General features: G+C 36.0%; 1 protein-coding gene and 1 long non-coding RNA gene across 3 annotated transcripts in view; both read right to left on the bottom strand.

Annotated features, from left to right (window-relative positions):
• The window catches only part of LOC136035711 (F-box/LRR-repeat protein fbxl-1-like), a 100788-nt gene that overhangs the window by 60702 nt on the left and 21064 nt on the right, over window positions 1-19022 (bottom strand). The window contains exon 4 of one of the 2 annotated variants that reach the window (XM_065717660.1): window positions 16692-17643. The exons of the other annotated variant lie outside the window; for it this stretch is intronic. Within the exon in view, the coding sequence (XP_065573732.1) occupies window positions 17627-17643 (17 nt within the window). The 3' untranslated portion in view covers window positions 16692-17626. Of the gene's footprint in view, window positions 1-16691; window positions 17644-19022 lie in introns of those variants that run through there. 2 annotated transcript variants of the gene reach the window in all.
• Window positions 4570-13356, bottom strand: LOC136035712 (uncharacterized). Its single transcript, XR_010619502.1, has 2 exons — window positions 13080-13356; window positions 4570-5167 (listed from the first exon to the last, which is right to left on the bottom strand). It is a non-coding gene; the product is annotated as an uncharacterized LOC136035712 (long non-coding RNA).

Raw genomic sequence — 19022 nt, forward strand, 5'->3', positions numbered from 1 at the left:
GGGTTCACCTCTTTGTAATACCTTGCACTTGACGCTAAAGCATTTTTTGTAATTTCAACTTTTTTTTCTACGGCCTTTGTGATTCAGGGGTCATTCTTCAAGAATTGGGACAACATTTAAGCTTTAGTGCAAAGAGCGAGGCATTGACGAGGGGGTGAGCCCCGTCATATACGTAATAAAGACATACGAATATAAGTTCGTTACGCAAGTTATTTCGTAAGTTATATATATATTTTTTACTAATGAAAACGTTTGTAAAAAATTCAAAGTTTTAGTCGCCTTTTTAAGTAATCAAAAAATTGGAGGGCAACCAGGCCCCCTCCCCCACTCCTTTTTTTCTCAGAATCTTCCGATTAAAACTCTGAGAAAGCCATTTAGCCGAAAAAAATTAATATACAAATTGTGTTTAAATTATTTATGTGCTGAGAGCCAAAATCAAAACATGCATTATTTCAAAAATATTCCCTGCTCTTTTATTGTCGTGCTGTTTCTCTCATTTTAACTTCATTTGGTTTTTGCGTGTATTATTTGGCTGATTACCACTATTTTATGTCATCAAAGTCATGCAAATGGAAAATTAAAAGTAAAATTATAATCAAATTTGACCCTAACATAAACCTATCTCTCTCTCATATAAAATCTCTCTCTCTCTCTCTTTCTTTCTTAAGGCTGGTAAAAGGCTGCTGAAACCTTAATAAATTATCTAATATTTTGTTTACTGCTATTTATTGAATTTTCTCTCATCACAATATTGGTCTGTTACATCAATTTCATGTATTTCACAAAAAGCTAGTGTTACAAATTCTAAAAACTAGACAAATCACGAGCCAATTTTTTCGCAATAGTTTGTCGAAAATATGTTAAACTTCACTCTTAATAATATAACACAATTTTTAAGCTTATACCTAATAAGAGCATGATATATCGCTCCATAGTACGATTAATTACATTAGCTTCTAAACAAAATCACATTTTTAAATGTTTTAAGATGAAGTTAGGCCACGTTATCAAGTAACACATAGTGATCTTAATTTCGTTTGAAATGTGAGGAAAAGAGCCAAGACGAATAATATGAAACACAAGATATTTAATGCCAGAATTGAACCACTGGCCAGTAGAGTAATTATTATCTAGCCGTTCGAATTATTCAAACGATCTAATGACGTCTAGAGAATGTGAAAGGGGGTTCCAAGTCCACTATACGAGTGATGAGCTTAGTTTCATCGTCAGACGCTCTGCGATTCTATAGTGTATTTCTTAGCTGCAAATAATTATGTACTAGTAGTCGCATATAATCAAACTTTTTAGTAATCGTAGACACAGGTAGTGAAATTCTTAAGTCACAAGTTGTTGCTGTTGCAAATATTCAGTCACAGTCACAAGTAGTCGCAGTCGCGAGTAATTAAAGTTGTCGAGGTGACAGTAGTTGAAGTTAGTAGTTGCAGTAGTAGCTTACAAATAGTATTTTTTGTTTAGTTCAACATCCCTCTCAACAGGGTCTGAAAGCTTCAACTTTATATCTTAAGCCGTTTCATGGATATTGCTGATGCACAATTTTGACAAACAGCATGCCGGTGTGATTTGATTTATTTTACCATCATCCTCAAAATTCTCCGAATGTTTCACCCCTATAGCCTTACCCTCAATAGTAGTCGTAGCAGAAGTAATAATATGCTCATCTTACTTACTAATAGCAGCATGCACATAGTCTCTTTTGATTGGCTTAATATCCATTGAGTAGTAGTGGTGGCAATAGTAGGAGTAAGCAAATTTTGGAACATCCCTGGCAATTCTACCCCTTTACCATTAGCTATATCGAAAGTAGTTACAGTTGTACTAATAGAGTCAGTAGTAGTAGCAATATTATTCACATAAGCTATTGTTGTTATGTTACCTCGATTCCCCATCAATAGATCCTAACAGTTTCCATCTAACACTCCAAGTCGCTCATACGATATTGATGGTATACTCTAAATATAGCCTGCATAAACATAGTGTTTTTATTAAGCTAAACACCCACCTCAGAGTTTCATGAAAGTTTCACATTTGTAACTTTAGCCTTAGTAACAGTAGTAGTAACAGTAATAGCATTAGCAATAGAATGCATATATTACCTTTTGATTATTTCAATATTCCCCTTGACCATGTCCTGAAAGTTACAAGTTAACATTCTGAAGATATTACTATTATGTTCTATTGATAACCTGAGTTTTGATCTAGTTCAATCACTATAGGATTTAATGAAAGTTGCAACCTTTGTAACCTACGCCTTTGTAAAAGTAATAGTACAATTAACAGTATACACATAGTGCCTATTAATTAATTCAGCATTCCCCTCAACATGTACTGAAAATTTCAACCTAATACACAGAATATGTTTTTGAAACGCTATATTCATAACCTATAATGCTGGCGCTCTTACACTTGGCAGAAACAATAGTAATAATAGGTCGTATCAGTAGCATACAAACAATGTCTTTGGTTTGTTCAACCCCCCACCCTTTCCTCCAGAAGTTTTGACTTAATAGCCTAAGGTGAACCTCGAATATTGCTGGTGTTCCTTTTTGATAACCTGCCTACACATAATGTGTCTCGGTTTAGTTTAACGTCCCCCCAAACAATGCCTAAAAGTTTCAGCTTAATACCTCTAGTTTCAATAAGAGCATCCGCAGAAAAAGAGGAGAAAAGAGAAGAGAAGAAAATTTAGTAGAAGTACCAGCAATAGCTGTAGCGTAGATATGACTTTTACAGTACTTTAACACCTCCCTCAACATACTTGAAAAGTTTTAACTTAATAACTTATTAGGCTGTTCCCGAGACATTATTGAAAAATTCTTATGACTATCTGCAAGTATATAGCGTTTTGATTTTATTCAACACCCCCCACAAGCAATTTAAAGGACATTTAGAGAAGCCGAGGCTTTCTGGGCATTTTGAGGAGGTGGCTGCGCTACACCAAATCACACTATGCACATTTAGGTTAAACTTTAGGCTTCAACAAAGTTTTTTTTTTTGTTCTTCTTTTTTTTTCAGCGAAAAATGAGATGTCAAACTGTACAAAAACATACTATGTTCGTTCAGATTCCTGGAAACCTTCCCTCAGGCACCTGGCACCTTTCTTCACAGAGCATTTTTCTTCTCAGATATTGCTCTCGAATTATATAATGATGAAGACAAGAAAACATATAAGAACCAATGCTACCGCGTCCGGGGTTTTATCCGACGACCATGCGATACCATCTACCGTTTCCGGGGCTACCAACGAACCTTCTACCGCGTCCAGGAAACCGAAGAACCAGTTACAGCATCTGGAGTAGCTGACGAGGTGACGACCGGGTCCGCTGGAAAGCTTATTGATAGCCTGACGACCGGCTAAACCGCAACTACAATTTCCAACGTAACAAATCCTGAATCGGACCCCCCTCCACCCCTTTAACAACTTTGGCAATAGGAACTCTATATGTAAGGACCCTGGCTAAGGAAGGAAAGAAGGATCTACTCGTAAGAGAAATCAACAATATAAATGGGACATCATTGGTCTCTCAAAAACCTATCTTCCAGTAACTGGTGTTGAAAGGATTTGGGGCACTAGCAGTATAGGCGACAAATACATTCGCTTGTGAGGAGAGAGGCCCTGAGACGACCACCAAGGCCCGATGGGACTTAAGTCAAGTAAGTCATCCAAATTTTCTATGGGGCATATATTATTAGAATTTTTTTTTTAATTTTCGTCAGTCACAAATATAGCAGGCAAAAATTCGGATTCTTATAGAAAAAACAGAAAAGATTTAAAATATTATTTGAATAAAGAAGACTCCATTACCAATACTTGTTAATTTTGAAATCCATAACACAAATTTTTTCAGAGCAAATTAAAGAACTAAATTCATCCGAAGATGAGCAGAAATAGTCAAATAATTTTTCAAGCTTAAAACTGCCATAAATCATTATGACCAAATAAATAAGACCCAAAACGAAGAGGAACAACAATAAAACTGGAGCAGAAACTATAAACGAGCAAAACGAAGAGGAAGAGTTGACTTCCCCTGTGGCTTGTTTAGGGATTGGTGCATAAGTTAACTGATGATCTACATCTGATTTATTTATAAGTTATTTATAAGAATTTATTTTGGTATTCATTTATATACTTATGGTTGTCTTCAATTTGACAATTTATTTCCTAAACTGACATATATTTGATACACCCTGATACTATTCCAGTAACTCGTAATTTTGAATAATCTGCAAGCAGTTCAAAAAGTGGAGGGAGGGGAAACCTGGACATTTGCTCCGTGCACCGTGACTTGAGGGGCTGGAGGATTACCCATTTTGATCAAATTTTTGTCTTTAATTTTGCTTTATACTTGAGTCAGGAAGGGGCACTAGAATAAATTTTTTCAGGCAACACCAACCACAGGAAACCCTTTGTCTGCAAGGCTGCTATTGAACAATTTTTTTTTTCAGATTGTAGGAGATGAGTTTCGATTTTTTTTTCTATATTAAAATGCTTCCTATGTAGCTTCTTAAGGCATCTTAATTCTATTTGGTTTTTCAGGAAACTGTAGAAAGTTTTGATGATTCGAACAATTTACTCGTATTCAGAACTTTCTTTTGTAGTGATGTAAACAAAAAAGGACAACATACATTAATTTAGAAGATAGTTATATAAAACGATCAGCCACAACTTATTGTTGAATAAAAATCAAATAAGACAGTATCAGCTTGAAAGACCGTTATACTAAAAACTACCTTCACTGCTAAAGTTAAAATGAATATAGTAAAAATAATACAGGTTATTGATTAGTAGCAGTAGAGCAAATTTTATTATCAAAACAATGAAATATTATACTGAAAGCACAGCAAAAGCATAGCTTGCGAGACAGTGCCATTGGACAACAAAAAATTACAAGAAAAAAAATATTGAAGTAATCTTCATCATCAGAGTAATAATATTGCAGTAATCTTAGGAATCGCCGGAGTTCCAGGAATTACCATCACTGTAATAGTCATCATCAAGGTCGGTATCCAATTTCAGTAACGGCAGAGTATCCAATAAATTGGGTTTATCTAACATATAGTCAGATAAATTTGACATACCTAGGTATCGAAGCTTTGGACAATATGTCTTCACAGTTTCGAGCGTTTTGCTAGTCACTTCACGACAACCCTGGAAAGAAGGAGAGAAAATTAAGCTCATGATTTCAAAAAAAGAGACAAAAATTATATGGCAATTAAACAAAATCGACATTAATTTAAAATGCTTCTCAATGCTTTCACCTTTTTTATCTTTTCTTTTTTTTTGTGGAAAATGTAAAACAATTAAATTGTAAAATAATATGTAAAAAAATTAACAGCAGGAATATGAAGTATTCATTTTTAATTTTTTACCACATTTACTCTTTTATTTGACAATTAATATTCAAAACTTTGTTTTTCCATTTTTCAATGCCTTTGAAGATATGTCAAGTGTTAATTGACTATTCCCATTAGTAAATCAATAGTAGCGAAAATTACAGCAGAGCAATTGCCCTGCCTCAGTAAAGAACGATGTTAGGACAATATAATCTTTTCTTCTGACCAAAGCACAGCGTAGAGTAGGGATTGTCATATAATCTTCGAAAGGCGCTCATTCGATTGAAATTGAAACTTCATGTGCTCTGTTTTAGAGTCAAAGCGATTTGAGGGCAATCAACCCCCCCCCTCATGATCACTATTTCCCCATACATATCGAAACAAAATTTTGAGATCGCCATTTTGTTCAACATGGTTGACAGGTCTTTGGGCTTTTTGGAATTAAGTCTTTGAGGTTGAGAACTTTCTCCACCTCCTAAGCCCTCAAGGGCAGGGGCTATAAGTTATACTAGTTGCCCATTCTCAACATATAAGGTTTTGGCGGAACAGGTGAAGGGACAAGCTCGATTGGAAATAAGAAGTTCTAAAGCCCTTTTTGAGAGTTAAAAGTTATCGGAGGCTAACTAGTGCCCTATTGTCCTCTTTTCCCAAAATATATGAAATAGAAATTTTTAGATAGCCATTAGATCATATAACAAGGTCTTCGTGGTTTAGGAAACCCCAGAGAATGGGAGAAATGGTTGTAAGTCATGCCCAGGGGCATATAAGATTTCTGTGGAAGGGGTGGTTGCATAAACTTTAGAGTATGCTCATTTGATTAGAAACTAAAGGTTCTGGTTCCCTTTTTAAGAGTCAAAAGAGATAGAAGCCAACCAACGTCTCCTCCCCCGAAATTTTCTTTTACCTAAACGCATCTGATTGATTCTTCGAGATATAAGTATCGAAAGTAAGTTCAAAGAACATATAGCAGCGCTTCAAGGTTGACAAAATCCTCCAGGGCTCAGGGGCAAGGATTTTTAAGTTTATGCTCCGGGGGCATATACGAAGGGTGGATCCAGGGGGCCAGGGGGCCAGGGGGGAGGGCCTGGACCCCCAAGATTTCAAAATGGATAAAAAGAAACAATCTGGATAGGAGCATAGAACGGATAAGAGACGAAGACTGATGGCTGAATGTGCAAGGGGATCGAAGGATATTTCCGGATATTTTAATAAAATATCCAGAAATCGAAAGGTAAGTTTTGGCTAATAATAAACCCCCTCCCTCCTCAATTAAATCCTTAATTTAAGTTTTGTGACTAATTAAATAGCGCATGGCCCAATAGGGCTTTCGTGTGAATAAATCTATCCATCTATTTATTTTAATTACATAGCTAATTTGGTTGAATTTAGATGAATGAAAGAGTTAAAAGCAATTTGAACAGTGCCACGGGGTCAGAGGGGGCGAGCCTCCCCCAAGATATTTCTGGTACTCTTATTCCGTTCTTTTTTCTTTTTTAAATCTTTTATAAAATAAACTTGTCAACTTAGTGCCCACCTCGAGTCACATTGGCACCCTTGGTCCAGTGGCCCCCTCGCCCAAGATTTTGCGCTTTATCTGTTAGAGATTTGGACATGAAACAACTCGAACAATCAGTTTACGAATCATTTCGTCATAAAATTATAAGAAAAACCTCGTTTTCGAGGAAAATTATTCATCAAAATTAAACTTGCTTGCAAGTTGAAGTACTGATTCTGAGGGCAGATTTTCAACTTCAGATTGTGTTTTATTTTTTATTTTTTGGCACATTTTTTTCGATTCTCTTTCTGAAGAGCCCGTTAGGGTACGGTTTTCGGGAGTTATTGATAGAGGTGTGAGGATGGGTCCCAGGAGAGGAGACGCATTATAAACAGGGTTTTGGAAAAGGTGTTGGATATTTCAGTTTGCCGAGTGGGATTTGGGAGAGCTAATTCACATGCTCTATCTTATTGAGTTTCCTTACTGTAGTAAGATACAGGATAGAATACCATCATCCTAGGACGAAGTCCTATTGGAACGTCGTCTGTGTCATCTCAACATAATTTGAAAGTTGGAAACTAACCAAATTGACAAGGTCGACGTAGACTGGCTGATTTACAAGGATCAATTATCTCAAGCTCTATCGTCCCTGCAAGACAACTTGGGAGACTAATCAGATTTTTGTTGTTGCCCTTGTCTCCCTTCCTTTCGTCATTGACTACCCTGATAAAACCCCCATATTTTGTATTATTACCCATAAAGCTTCTTTGATAGAAGTACATTTGTTGGGACCCATCTGCAAAACAGAAGTGATGGCCTGCAAAGAAGCAGGTGAAAAATTTTAGGTCTGCGAAACACCCAACGTTCCCAGTTGGGAGTACATTCCGTTAAATGCATTCTCTATTTGTAGATATTTTGGTGCAATAATTTCATAGATTCGAAGAGTGGTAATTATAGAAGAACAAAACGCTAAAACAAGAGGTTTCAACCACTTGCATTCCCTGGTACTCCATTAGAAACCGATAGCTTTCAAAAACATACTTTTTCCCATATTTAAAAAAAAATCCAGAGAACGAAACTAAACCAAATCCAAGTCCAAAAAAATTTGAGAACTTCTCTGATTTTTATGGAAGTTTAAGGGACGCTTAAAATTTGCCCTAGATGCTACCGTGTTAGTCATAAAATTTTTTAAAGTAAGGTGTTCCCAGTTGGGCACTAATGAGTTAAGATGTAAATTATTAATACACGTGTAAAAACAGCGTTTTGACCGTGTTTCGACAAAACAAACAATCCAAGACCATCCATTTCTGAAGTGAACAATATCATCATAAGAAAATTCTGTATCTCTACTTAGGGTGCATTTTTGAGAATATTTTTCTTATTTTTCACTGCTTCACGGGGAATTTTACAAAGAAAAAATGACCTCGGTGGTTGTAACGAGAGGAATGCTCAGATTGATAATTAAGGACTTGATTGAGCACTAGAGGTCAATATACTGATCAGACAGAATTAATGAAGCCCAATAAATTCGTTTAGAAAAAAGCTAACTCAAAAAAACAAATTTACTTAGACACTGTGGATTTACGGTCGACGATTGTTGAGAAAAATATCAATTATTTTGAGTCGCATATCTTCACTAGGATTTTTAAAGGGTTTCTTTTTAACAAGAAAAAACACAACAAAATTTCTTTCAGATGCCACAAGTCTGTTGTTTGCCTCAGTTATGGATGCTCATTAAATTCAAAGACTCTGACGACAACTTCAAGTTTGCCGTTACCCGTTGCCTCTAATTCTCACACAGAGTTGACTAAAGAGACACTGCCTACCAACTTGGCCAAGGATAACGAACTGTCACCGCCGACTTTTTCCCAAGATTCCGACACAAACATTGAAGTGAAACATTCTGATCAGCTACCAGAAGGATCGAGAGATGATACAAAAACCAAGATGCAGCAGATGGAGAGACACACCCAAGTAGCAGTACACTCTCCTCGCTCCACACCGGCATCACGCCGAAACTCTGACTTCGGTTTCACAGTGATACTAAAAGAAACAAACCAACTAATATCTGGATATATTACGTTTTTTCTTAACAAAATATGGAAGGCAAAGAACCAAGGCGAAGGTCCGACTTCAATACAAAGACGAAAGTAGGATGAAGTTACTCGTCGACTTAACACTGAGCTTCAGGCCCGGTTTCCCTGGATGTGGTGAGCCATCACCAAGAACACGAGGGTCTTTGGTGTAGTGTTTGTGTCATAATAAGAACCTCCAATAGTGGCGGAGGATGGTTGGCTATTTCTTGGGGTAAAGATGGTGCACTTACACAATATGCCAAGTCACAGTATTATATGAATTACCTGTGTAGAGCTGAAGCGTTTTTAGCTTCATTCAAGCAAGAGGATCAAGATGTCAGGAATGCCTTGAACTCTGAAAGAATTAAACAAATACACCAAAACCGTGAATTATTTACAAGCACTGTGGAGACAATTAAACTTTGCAGGGCACAGCGGGAGTAAGTATGACTCTCTTATTGGACCAATACTTGTTTGTTAGCTTTTTGAAAGGCACGCCCGCCTAGAGTCTCAGGCGGGATGACCAAGAATTTAAATTAACCTAGGACCTTTAGATTACCTGGGATGAGAGGTAAACAAGGCACGCCTACCTATGGTCTTAGGCAGGTTGAACCAAAAATTTAGAATCACAACGGCACCCTTGGTTCAGTAGCCCCATCAGATATTTTTTCTAGATCCAACCCTGGCATAAAAAATTTATGGGTGGTCGTATAAACCTCAAGTAGGGCTCATTTGACTAGAAAAATTGGAATTCTATTGCCCTGTATAAGTATTAAAAGTGATTGGAAGGCAATAAGCCCCAAACACCACCCCCGCTCATCATTTCTCAAAACATATTCAATCAAAATTTAGAGACAACTATGATGTTCAACATTGTTGAAAGATTCAGTAATTATGCATTTGGAGATGTCAAAACCCACACAGCTATCAGGACAAGGGTTGAAAGTTAGGGAAATTGTTAATTGTTTACATATGAATATGTTGTTGAGAAATGTGGGCATAGTTGATCTTTCCTTTCAAAAGACAAAAGGCATTCCAGTGACTTTCAGAGAATATCGAGTAAGATTTTGAGCAACATTAATACACGCTATGTGCATACGGGTTGGCAAAAGGGCGTAACTAAAGAATGCCTTAGTATACTAATTTGAAACTTACAGGAGATGATAAGCAAGATGATCAATTCGCCAAATAGGCAACGTTTATACGCTATTACAACTACAAATACCACTACTTCAACAGGTAAATTTAATGCTACTACTACTACTGCTCACTGAAACTACTGCTTCTGAAGAAAGAACTACAAAGGCTATGGATATCGAAATAAACATTTTAGGGATGGTTGAGGGGAAAGTTGCATTAAATCAAAACATACTATCTGCATACCGATTGCTGATACGGGCGTATCATCAGTATTTTTGGAACAGCTTACTGTATGAAGAGGAAATTTTGGAGCATTATGAGTGGGATATTCAACGGACCAAAACACAACGTACACCTACTATTGCTGCCATTACAGTTACTCTTACTACTAATAATACACTATTACAAATTGCCAAAGATCTTCCTGTTCGGCCAAACGTCTTGGGCTAAACGGAAAACCAGGTCATCCACAGTTTGAGCAGGAAGATGTCGTAAAGAAAGATTTAAGAGAAATTGGAACTTTAAGGGAGGGTGTAAAGAGGGAGGCTTTGCGTAGATTAGGGTGGAAGAGGAGCGTTCGTAGCTGTATTGGCCTTAGGTGGATTGGTGCTGTGGTGAGTAGTTAGCAGTAGTAGTAGTACTGCCACAGCTGTTCCTACTATTACCACCCCTACTATGATACTGTACAATTAAGGATATGAGAAAATACTAGGAGAAAATTTAAGGCTAGGAGAATATTGAAGGCAAAGTTTAACTAAATCAAAACATGCTTTGAGGATACATATTGCTGATACAATCGTATTAACAATATTTTTGGAACGACTCCGTATCCATACCACACTTCTGGGGCATCATGGGTGGGATGTTCAACTGACCGAAAGGCAACGTGTGTCTGCTAATACTGCTATTAATGCTGCTGCTACTACTGTTCCTACTACTACCATTACTGCTATGACACTAGTAAAATTAAGGCTATGCATATTAAGAGGGAAATTTGAACAAAATCAAAACACACAATGTGCATGCATGTTTGTAATAAAGCGTATTTGATGGAGTCTTAACTTGGATATTACACTATAGAGATTACTTTTAGGGTAAAATCATTTCACAAAAAGGTAACATGTGCATGCCCACTACTAACACTGCTACTTTTACTGATATTACTGCTACTAAACTACTCAAGCTACTACTTCCATTGCAACAACTTGTAAGCCTTTGAATATTCAAGTCAAAAAGATATTTAATTGAGTCCAAAGGGCACATCAGCAATGTTTTTCGATGGGCTTACTGCATCAAAGTGAAAATTTCGGGGCATTATGAAGGGGATATTCAACTGACCAAAAGGCAACACATTCATGCTACTACTCCTGTTGATACTACTGCTACTACTATAATTAAGACTAATAATAATACACTACTACAGCTACAACTTTTCCTACAGGCACCATATCTACTGCGTTACTAGTACTACTAAGGCTAAGTCTATGGAGGTGAAAATATTAGAGAATATTGAGAGCAAATTTGAACTAAATTAAATACTAAAATTAAAATTGAGATTGTCAAAAGAGTACTCTCAAACTCTCACACTACTAGCAATACTACTACCACTGCTACATTTAGTAGTTCTACTACTACTATTAATCCAACTACTACTTCTATTGCAACTGCATGTAAGGTTAAGAGCATTAAGATGGAAATTTTGAGAAGAATATATATCAGCAGCGTCATAGCAATGGCTAATTGTATTAAGTAGAAACTTCCAGTACTTCATGAAGGATATGTTCAACTGACCAAAAGGCAATATGTTAATACAACTGCTGCTACTAGTACAAGTTTCTAATATTGTTAATACCAATACAATTACTACTAGTACTAATACTACAACTGTAGCAAAACAGCGATGTGCATACCTTCTCATCTGGGCAGGCAAACAAGGGCAAGAAATTTTCAGCACATTTGACCAAACTGACACTGAAAAGGAAGACGTTGATACACACTTCACAAAATTCAGAGAATATGCAGCCCCAAAGAAAAATCAAATCTACTCATGATACATCTTCCAAAAGCAGGACCAAAAGCAGGAGAGCATTGACAGATACATTACCGATTTGAAAATCTTAGTGAAACCATGAGGTTATGCATACAAAGACGAAATGCTAAGAGACAGGATAGTCGACGGAGTGGCCAATCCCAAAATACGAGAGAAACTCCTCTCGGTAGGAGACACCCTATCCCTGAGCCAAACAGTAACCATTTGTAGAGCATTCTAAAATTAATAAACTAAAATTTTACTCGAGAATGAATATTTTAAATTGGGTAGTGAGTTTAACTGTGGAAAATCTGAGCTTCTTCCTTTAAAATGGAACAATTCGTTGAACAATTCGAATTCGTCCCACTTCGAATTTGTCCCGCTTCGTTGGTCAATGAACAATTCGGTCAAATTGGTCAGCAATTCGGTCAACAATTGGTCAAAAGAACAATTCGTCCCACTTCGTTGGTCCATATGGGGTGTTTCTTTCATAAAGCCAGTACAACAACATCTTTACCTTGGGCATTCCATTAGACGATGAAAAAAAAAACCTGTTTGCTTCTTATTTCCCATCTTGAAAGAAAGCATTGTCTGTCTTAAGTATCGAAATAAAATAAAAAAGTTTCAACAAAATAATCCTTGCTAAACAGTACAAAAGTTTCATAAAGTCAGTTTCATCTGTGGCCCACTCTTCTTATACAGTGATATTTAAAGTGTTATGTATGCAACAGTTGTTCAGAGTTTAATATGTGATCTTCATCAACGGCTTGACAAATACTATGATGTCTTTTTTGTTATTCCCCTTTTTAAGTCTTTTTCTCTATTTGGTACTCTGTCTTTGTTCTCTTTAACTAAATAAAAGTTATAAAAAGTAAATAAACAGAAGTTTTAAATAAGTAAAGGCTACCTATAAAATAATGCAGCAATGTCGAAGATACAATCTATTGAAAAAAATCCTGAAAAATGGGAACAACCAACTAAAAATTACCTTCAAGTTGAGGACACGTAGTCTTTTTAATTCCGGAAGGAGTTTAGACAAACCCAAGTCAGTAACTTTGTAGCAAAAACTCAAATTCAATTCTTCTATAGATCGCTTGAATGATTCTGGTTGAGCTGCAAGGTTCACAAGACCACAGTCAGTAATCTAGAATTAGAAGAAAATTCGAAAAAATTCAAACATCATCAATGAATTTACATCTAAAACCGGTCAAAATTAAATTACAGAAAATGTAAAGAATGCGTAAAAATAGATTAAAAAAGGTTTATTGTTCTTTACACAGTAAATTATAGGGTATTTCTGCCCTATGTACTTTTAACAAAACTCATATACTATATAATAATATAAAAGACCGACAGAAAACAATAAACAGTTCAAAAGATGATATTTTATCATCATTTATCATTATATAATCTGATAAATAAATTGTATACATTGAAGTATTTTGTGATCAAGTTCCTTTTTTATGTCATTTGCAAGCTTGCAAGGTTTTGCTATTTGTCAGAACAGCACATCCTGCTAAAGTATTTGACACTATGGGAGTGAAAAGAGAATTATTTTGTGAAGAAGGATTAAACACATTACTTAGAGAATTAAAACAATAATCAATACGTCACTGTTAGTCTGGTAAATGAGTTTTGAATATGGTGGTTGCAAAGCTACAGATAAATTACTGAACATAGTGAAAGTATTTTTTTTTTTGAAAACAGGAAGGTACATAGCAATTTTAGAAAACTTAAACTAAACCCCAATATAGGAAAGCTGAAACACAAGTAAATATCTATCGCAAGTCAATTGCTTAGAATGATAATTCTATTGGGATTAAAAATCCTGTCATAATACTTTAAGAGAAAAACAGCGTCGCTTTAGGAAGAGGAAAGGATGGATCAGCCGAATGTCCGTATTATATTAATGACTGAGAAGTGTCTGTGTTATCAAACCTCTTTAGTCCTCAGTTTTTTGTTGTTGTTTTTTTATTATGAGCAAGCCATTACTTCAGCCAGCAAAAGATCATTAAAGAAGATTCTATCCCAGTATGGTGTACCAAATATAAACATTAAAGTGATAAGTGCAAAATTGACAAGTAATATGTCCAAAAATAAAATTGCAAAGGTTAATGTAGGGCACTGGGTTAGTGGCTAGTTTTGAATTGATCAGGAGCTGAGCAGCGATGCGTTCTATCCCCATTTATACAGATAATTTTGATGAACTTTATCCTAAAGAACAGAGCAAAAGCTATAGAGAAGCAGGGAACTAAATGGAAAAGTTGAGGATTTGAGCAGTCTAGATGTATGTTAAGCAAAATAATAAATTTTGGAGGTTTTGAGAGTATATGTAATCATATATGTATGAATTATGTATCTAGGCAAAGAGAGAGAATTACAAACCTTATAGCAGCGTCTTAAAGAAAGTTTCTTTAAAGAACAGGACGTAAATGCTGACTCCAAAGATACGTCAGTCACTTTGTTGTAACTAAGGTCTAACTCAGTCAGCCCTGCAAAGAAAAAAAAAATAAAAAAAAAGACATAAAACACAGTAACAAAGAGAGTCATACATAAACAATTAAAGCTATAAAAAAATATATAAATTATTTTTTTTTTACTGGAAAAATTGCCTAAGAACATGTAGAGTAAATTGTAATTTGAAAAAAAGGTTCCGACGATGTTCCAGCACTTCAGATATGAAAAAAGAGGAGCTGTGCTGCTTCAACACAATATGCCACCCTCAAAATTTAGATATCTTTACAGTTAATCCAACAATTTCTTATTTTCTTCGACAAATCTTTTCTTCCCATTTCTTTCCTCCCTCTTTTGCTAGTTTGAAGTATGTCCTAACTTTTTTTAAAACAACTCCTGAAAGACAAGGGTTACTCAATTAGAAGCTTCTATAAAAGAACAAAAAATTTTAGCATTAAAACCGATGTGTTAAAGAGGGGGCAACCCCCCTAAAAGACGTACAAATTTCTGTTCATTTTCAGTTTTGATATTTTCCCTTTTAGTAGAAAGCTTGTTATGGCACTTGGTATTAACCAAGTGACATATAGCAATCGCCAATTCTGTCGGTCTGTCTGTCTGTCGGTCCCGGTTTTCCAGGTAAGCTAGGACGATGAAATTTGGCAGGCGTATCAGGGACGGGACCAGCTTAAATTAGAAATAGTCGTTTCCCCAATTTGACCATCTGGGGGGGGGGGAATGGGGGGCCGGTTAATTCGGAAAGAATGAAACAATGAAGTATTTTTAACTTATGAATGGGTGATGGGATCTTAATGAAATTTGATGTTTGGAATGATATTGTGTCTTAGAGCTCTTATTTTAAATCCCGGCAGGATCTGATGACATTGGGGGGAGTTGGAGGGGGGGAACCTAAAATCTTGGAAAACACTTAGAGTGGAAGGCATAACCAGAACGGATCCGCTCTCTTTGGGGTAGTTGGGGGAGGGGTTAATTCTGAAAAATTAGAAAAAATGAGGTATTTTTAACTTACGAACGGGTTATCGGATCTCAATGAAATTTGATATTTAGAAGGATATCGTGTCTCAAAGCTCTTATTTTAAATCCTGACTGGATCTGGTGACGTTGGGGGAAGTTTGGGGTGGGGGAACCTAAAATCATGGAAAACGCTTAGATTGGATGGATCAGGATGAAACTTGGTGGGAAAAATAAGCGGAAGTCTTACATACGTGATTAACATAATTGGAACGGATCCGATCTATTGGGGGGAGGGGTTAATTCTGAAAAATAAGAAAAAATGACGTATTTTTAACTTACGAAGGAGTGATCGGATCTCCAAGAAACTTCATATTTAGAAGGACCTCGTAACTCAGATCTCTTATTTTAAATCTCAATCAGATCAAGCATAATTAGGGGGGGGGCAGTTGAGGGGGGGGGGGGGAGATCAGGATGAAACTGGATGGGAAGAATAAAAACCTGTCTAAGATACGTGACTGACATAACCAGACCGGATCTGCTCTCTTTGGTGGAATTGGAGGGGGGGGGGTAATTTTGAAAATTGAGGTATTTGTAACTTACGAAAGGGTGACCAGATCTGAATGAAATTTGATATTTAGAAGGATCTTGTGCTTTAAAGTTCTTATTTTGAATTCCGACCAGATCCTGTGACGTTGGGGGGAGTTGGAGGGGGAAAATGGAATTCTTGGAAAACGTGAAAATTGGGGCATTTTTATCTTACGAATAGATGATCGGATCTTAATGAAATTTGATTTTTAGAAAGAATTCATGTCTCAGAGCTCTTATTTCAAATCCCGACCAGATCGTTTGACATTGGGGGGAGTTGGAGGGGGAAATCTTGGAAAAACACTTGGAGTGTAGGAATCGGGATGAAGCTTGGTGGATAGAATAAACAAATGTCCTTGATACGTGATTGACAGAATCGTACTGGATTCGCTCTCTTTGGGGGAGTTGGGGGGAGGAGTTCAGTGATTTGGCGAGTTTGGTGCTTCTGGACGTGCTAGGACGATTAAAATTGATAGGCGTGTCAATTTGACTTGATAGAGTCGTTTTCCCAGATTCGACCATCTGGGGGGCTAAAGGGAGAGGAAACATTAGAAAAAATTAGGTATTTATAACTTACGAGTGAGTGATCAGATCTTAATGAATTTTGATATTTAGAAGGACATCGTAACTCAGAGCTCTTATTTTAAATCCTGACCGGCATTAAGCCTCTTATTTTCCTTTTTAAATCAATCTATTGATTCATAGAATTTTGTTAGAGCTCATACCATATGATCTCTCGGCTCTTAGCTCTTCTCGCCTCGTCACAAGTGCCATATGAGCTCTTAGCTCTTGTTTTTTTCTATTTTTGGCACAGAAACAAACAAAGTCCAGACTATATGAAAAAGTAAACTTGTTCACACAGAAAAAGCATATTATCGTTTTTCTGTAAATTTGGCACAAAAACAAGAAAACTTTTTTGCTAACCGATTGGGCAAAAAAGGCTAAACCCTGATTACACGCAAAAAGTATGTATGTCTAAGCGAAAACAAATTAAGCTAATTCTCAAATAAAAAAGCCTGAGTCGCAGCAAAAATGAGGTAAGCCCTGACTTGGGAGAAAAAAACAACCACAAAATAATCCAAGGAGTGGCACCTCAGAAAAACAGTTGAAAAAACAAGAACTGTCTTGACTTCGTATAAAAAGCACAGCTAGTCAGACTAAGTCAGGCAAAGCACAGACTAAAAAGCAAACTTTCGGCTATTACTCAAGCTATTACTCATTAGTAATCCAAGCTATTACTCATGGCAAAAACAACTTATATCCATTGTAAAGAGTTTCAATTACACAGTGGAGTTCAGCATAGGCCTCACCGTAAAAAAAAGAAGCTTCAGTTCTGACTCAGGCCAAAAAGGGGCTAAGTCTAAGCTATAGAGATATTTAATGCCTGACGATTCACCCGGTAACTCACGGAGAAGTTAAGGCATAAATGTACAGCCTCTTATGCTTCTGATATGCTCACATCACCAACGCAAAGATCCTCCATCCCTCCTCCATGATGGCTAATATGTAACTATACACAAATGCTCATGGTTTTATCAAACCTCAAATGAATAAACGTATTAAATGAAGCATACTAATAAATTTTTATATTAATTTCGTTAATTCTTAGGGTTTCTCTTTAGCAATGAGTGCGTCATCACGGGGCATTAATGTCTTGGAAACTAAGAAGCTAAATATTTAGTTCTTAAATAGTTTAAATTGACTGAGTGGCTAATAATTTCGTCGAAAAAAGAACTTATCACCAGACATGTCAAGAAGAGCACTTTTCAGATTTAAATATTAAAATTTCTGATGAATTAAAATATTTTAAAATATATAATAGTGTAGATGATTTCGATTTTGAAAGGAATAATTTACCGTTCCCAGAAATTGATAAACATTAAAAAATCTCATTATCAGCCATATTACTCACAATTACTTAGGTCTGCAAAGATATGCAGTAATTAAACTGGTTCTAAAAAGATGTCAAATTTTAAGCTATGAACTAGTTTTGAGAGGTTTGTCCATGAACAAAATAGCTCAACAATTCTAAAGATTTAGTTTTTAATGTGATGAAATCTTATTTTAATAAACAAAGAGTTACCATGTAATAGTACGAGTAATTTTTTCTAATTTCTCTGTTTTTCTGATTTGCGTTCTTTGATACGAATAGAATAGCATATTGTATTTATATCAGCTTGAGAGGATTTTAAAATACAGCGGTTCCCAAGAACTAATAAATAAACTTATCTTTTAAGCCATCCTGGGTTTGTTGAACATAGGTCTATTCTAAAGTTTTTTGGGCCCATGCATTAGTTGGCTCCTAACAGGGATTCATCAAATCTCCTTTTGCATGCATATATTTCACAAGATTCACCTATCACAGCGATTGTATATTCAAAAGCTTTTGGTAAGCGCGCTACTTTGGGTCAGGAATTTTAAACTGAAAAACCCATAAGGGCAAGAATGTATTTTTCTGATGAATTCTGATTGATGGTGATCACTTGAAAATAACTCATTAGATTCGACGGCTTATTGGAAATATAGTTATTAGGAATGGTTATTAGGCCTTTAACCAAAAAAACAACAACTTAGAAATAATAGGCATTTTTTTTTTCAGACAGTGGTATTCAATTCAGTGGATATTTCGGCCCTATGTCCAAAGGCCATCTTCAGCAGAACACCAGAAAAAAATATTTATAAGAACTTATATCAAAATGTAAATTAAAACTTGAATATAAAAAAACAAACTTTTTAAAACAATATGGTTTTTGATATGGAAAAGCAGTGCGGTCTTCGTCACTATTGACCTTTAACAAAGCTGGAAAAAAACTATTATCTCAAAATTTTGATAAAATGTCTTCAGGAGACCTCAGCTAAAAAGGGGGTGGAAATAGGGTTACTGTCCTCCAAACGCTTTCAACTGTTAAAATGGGAACTA

This window comes from Artemia franciscana, chromosome 14 (genome assembly GCF_032884065.1).
Source record: "Artemia franciscana chromosome 14, ASM3288406v1, whole genome shotgun sequence".
In the NCBI taxonomy this organism is placed as follows: Eukaryota; Metazoa; Arthropoda; class Branchiopoda; order Anostraca; family Artemiidae; genus Artemia; species Artemia franciscana.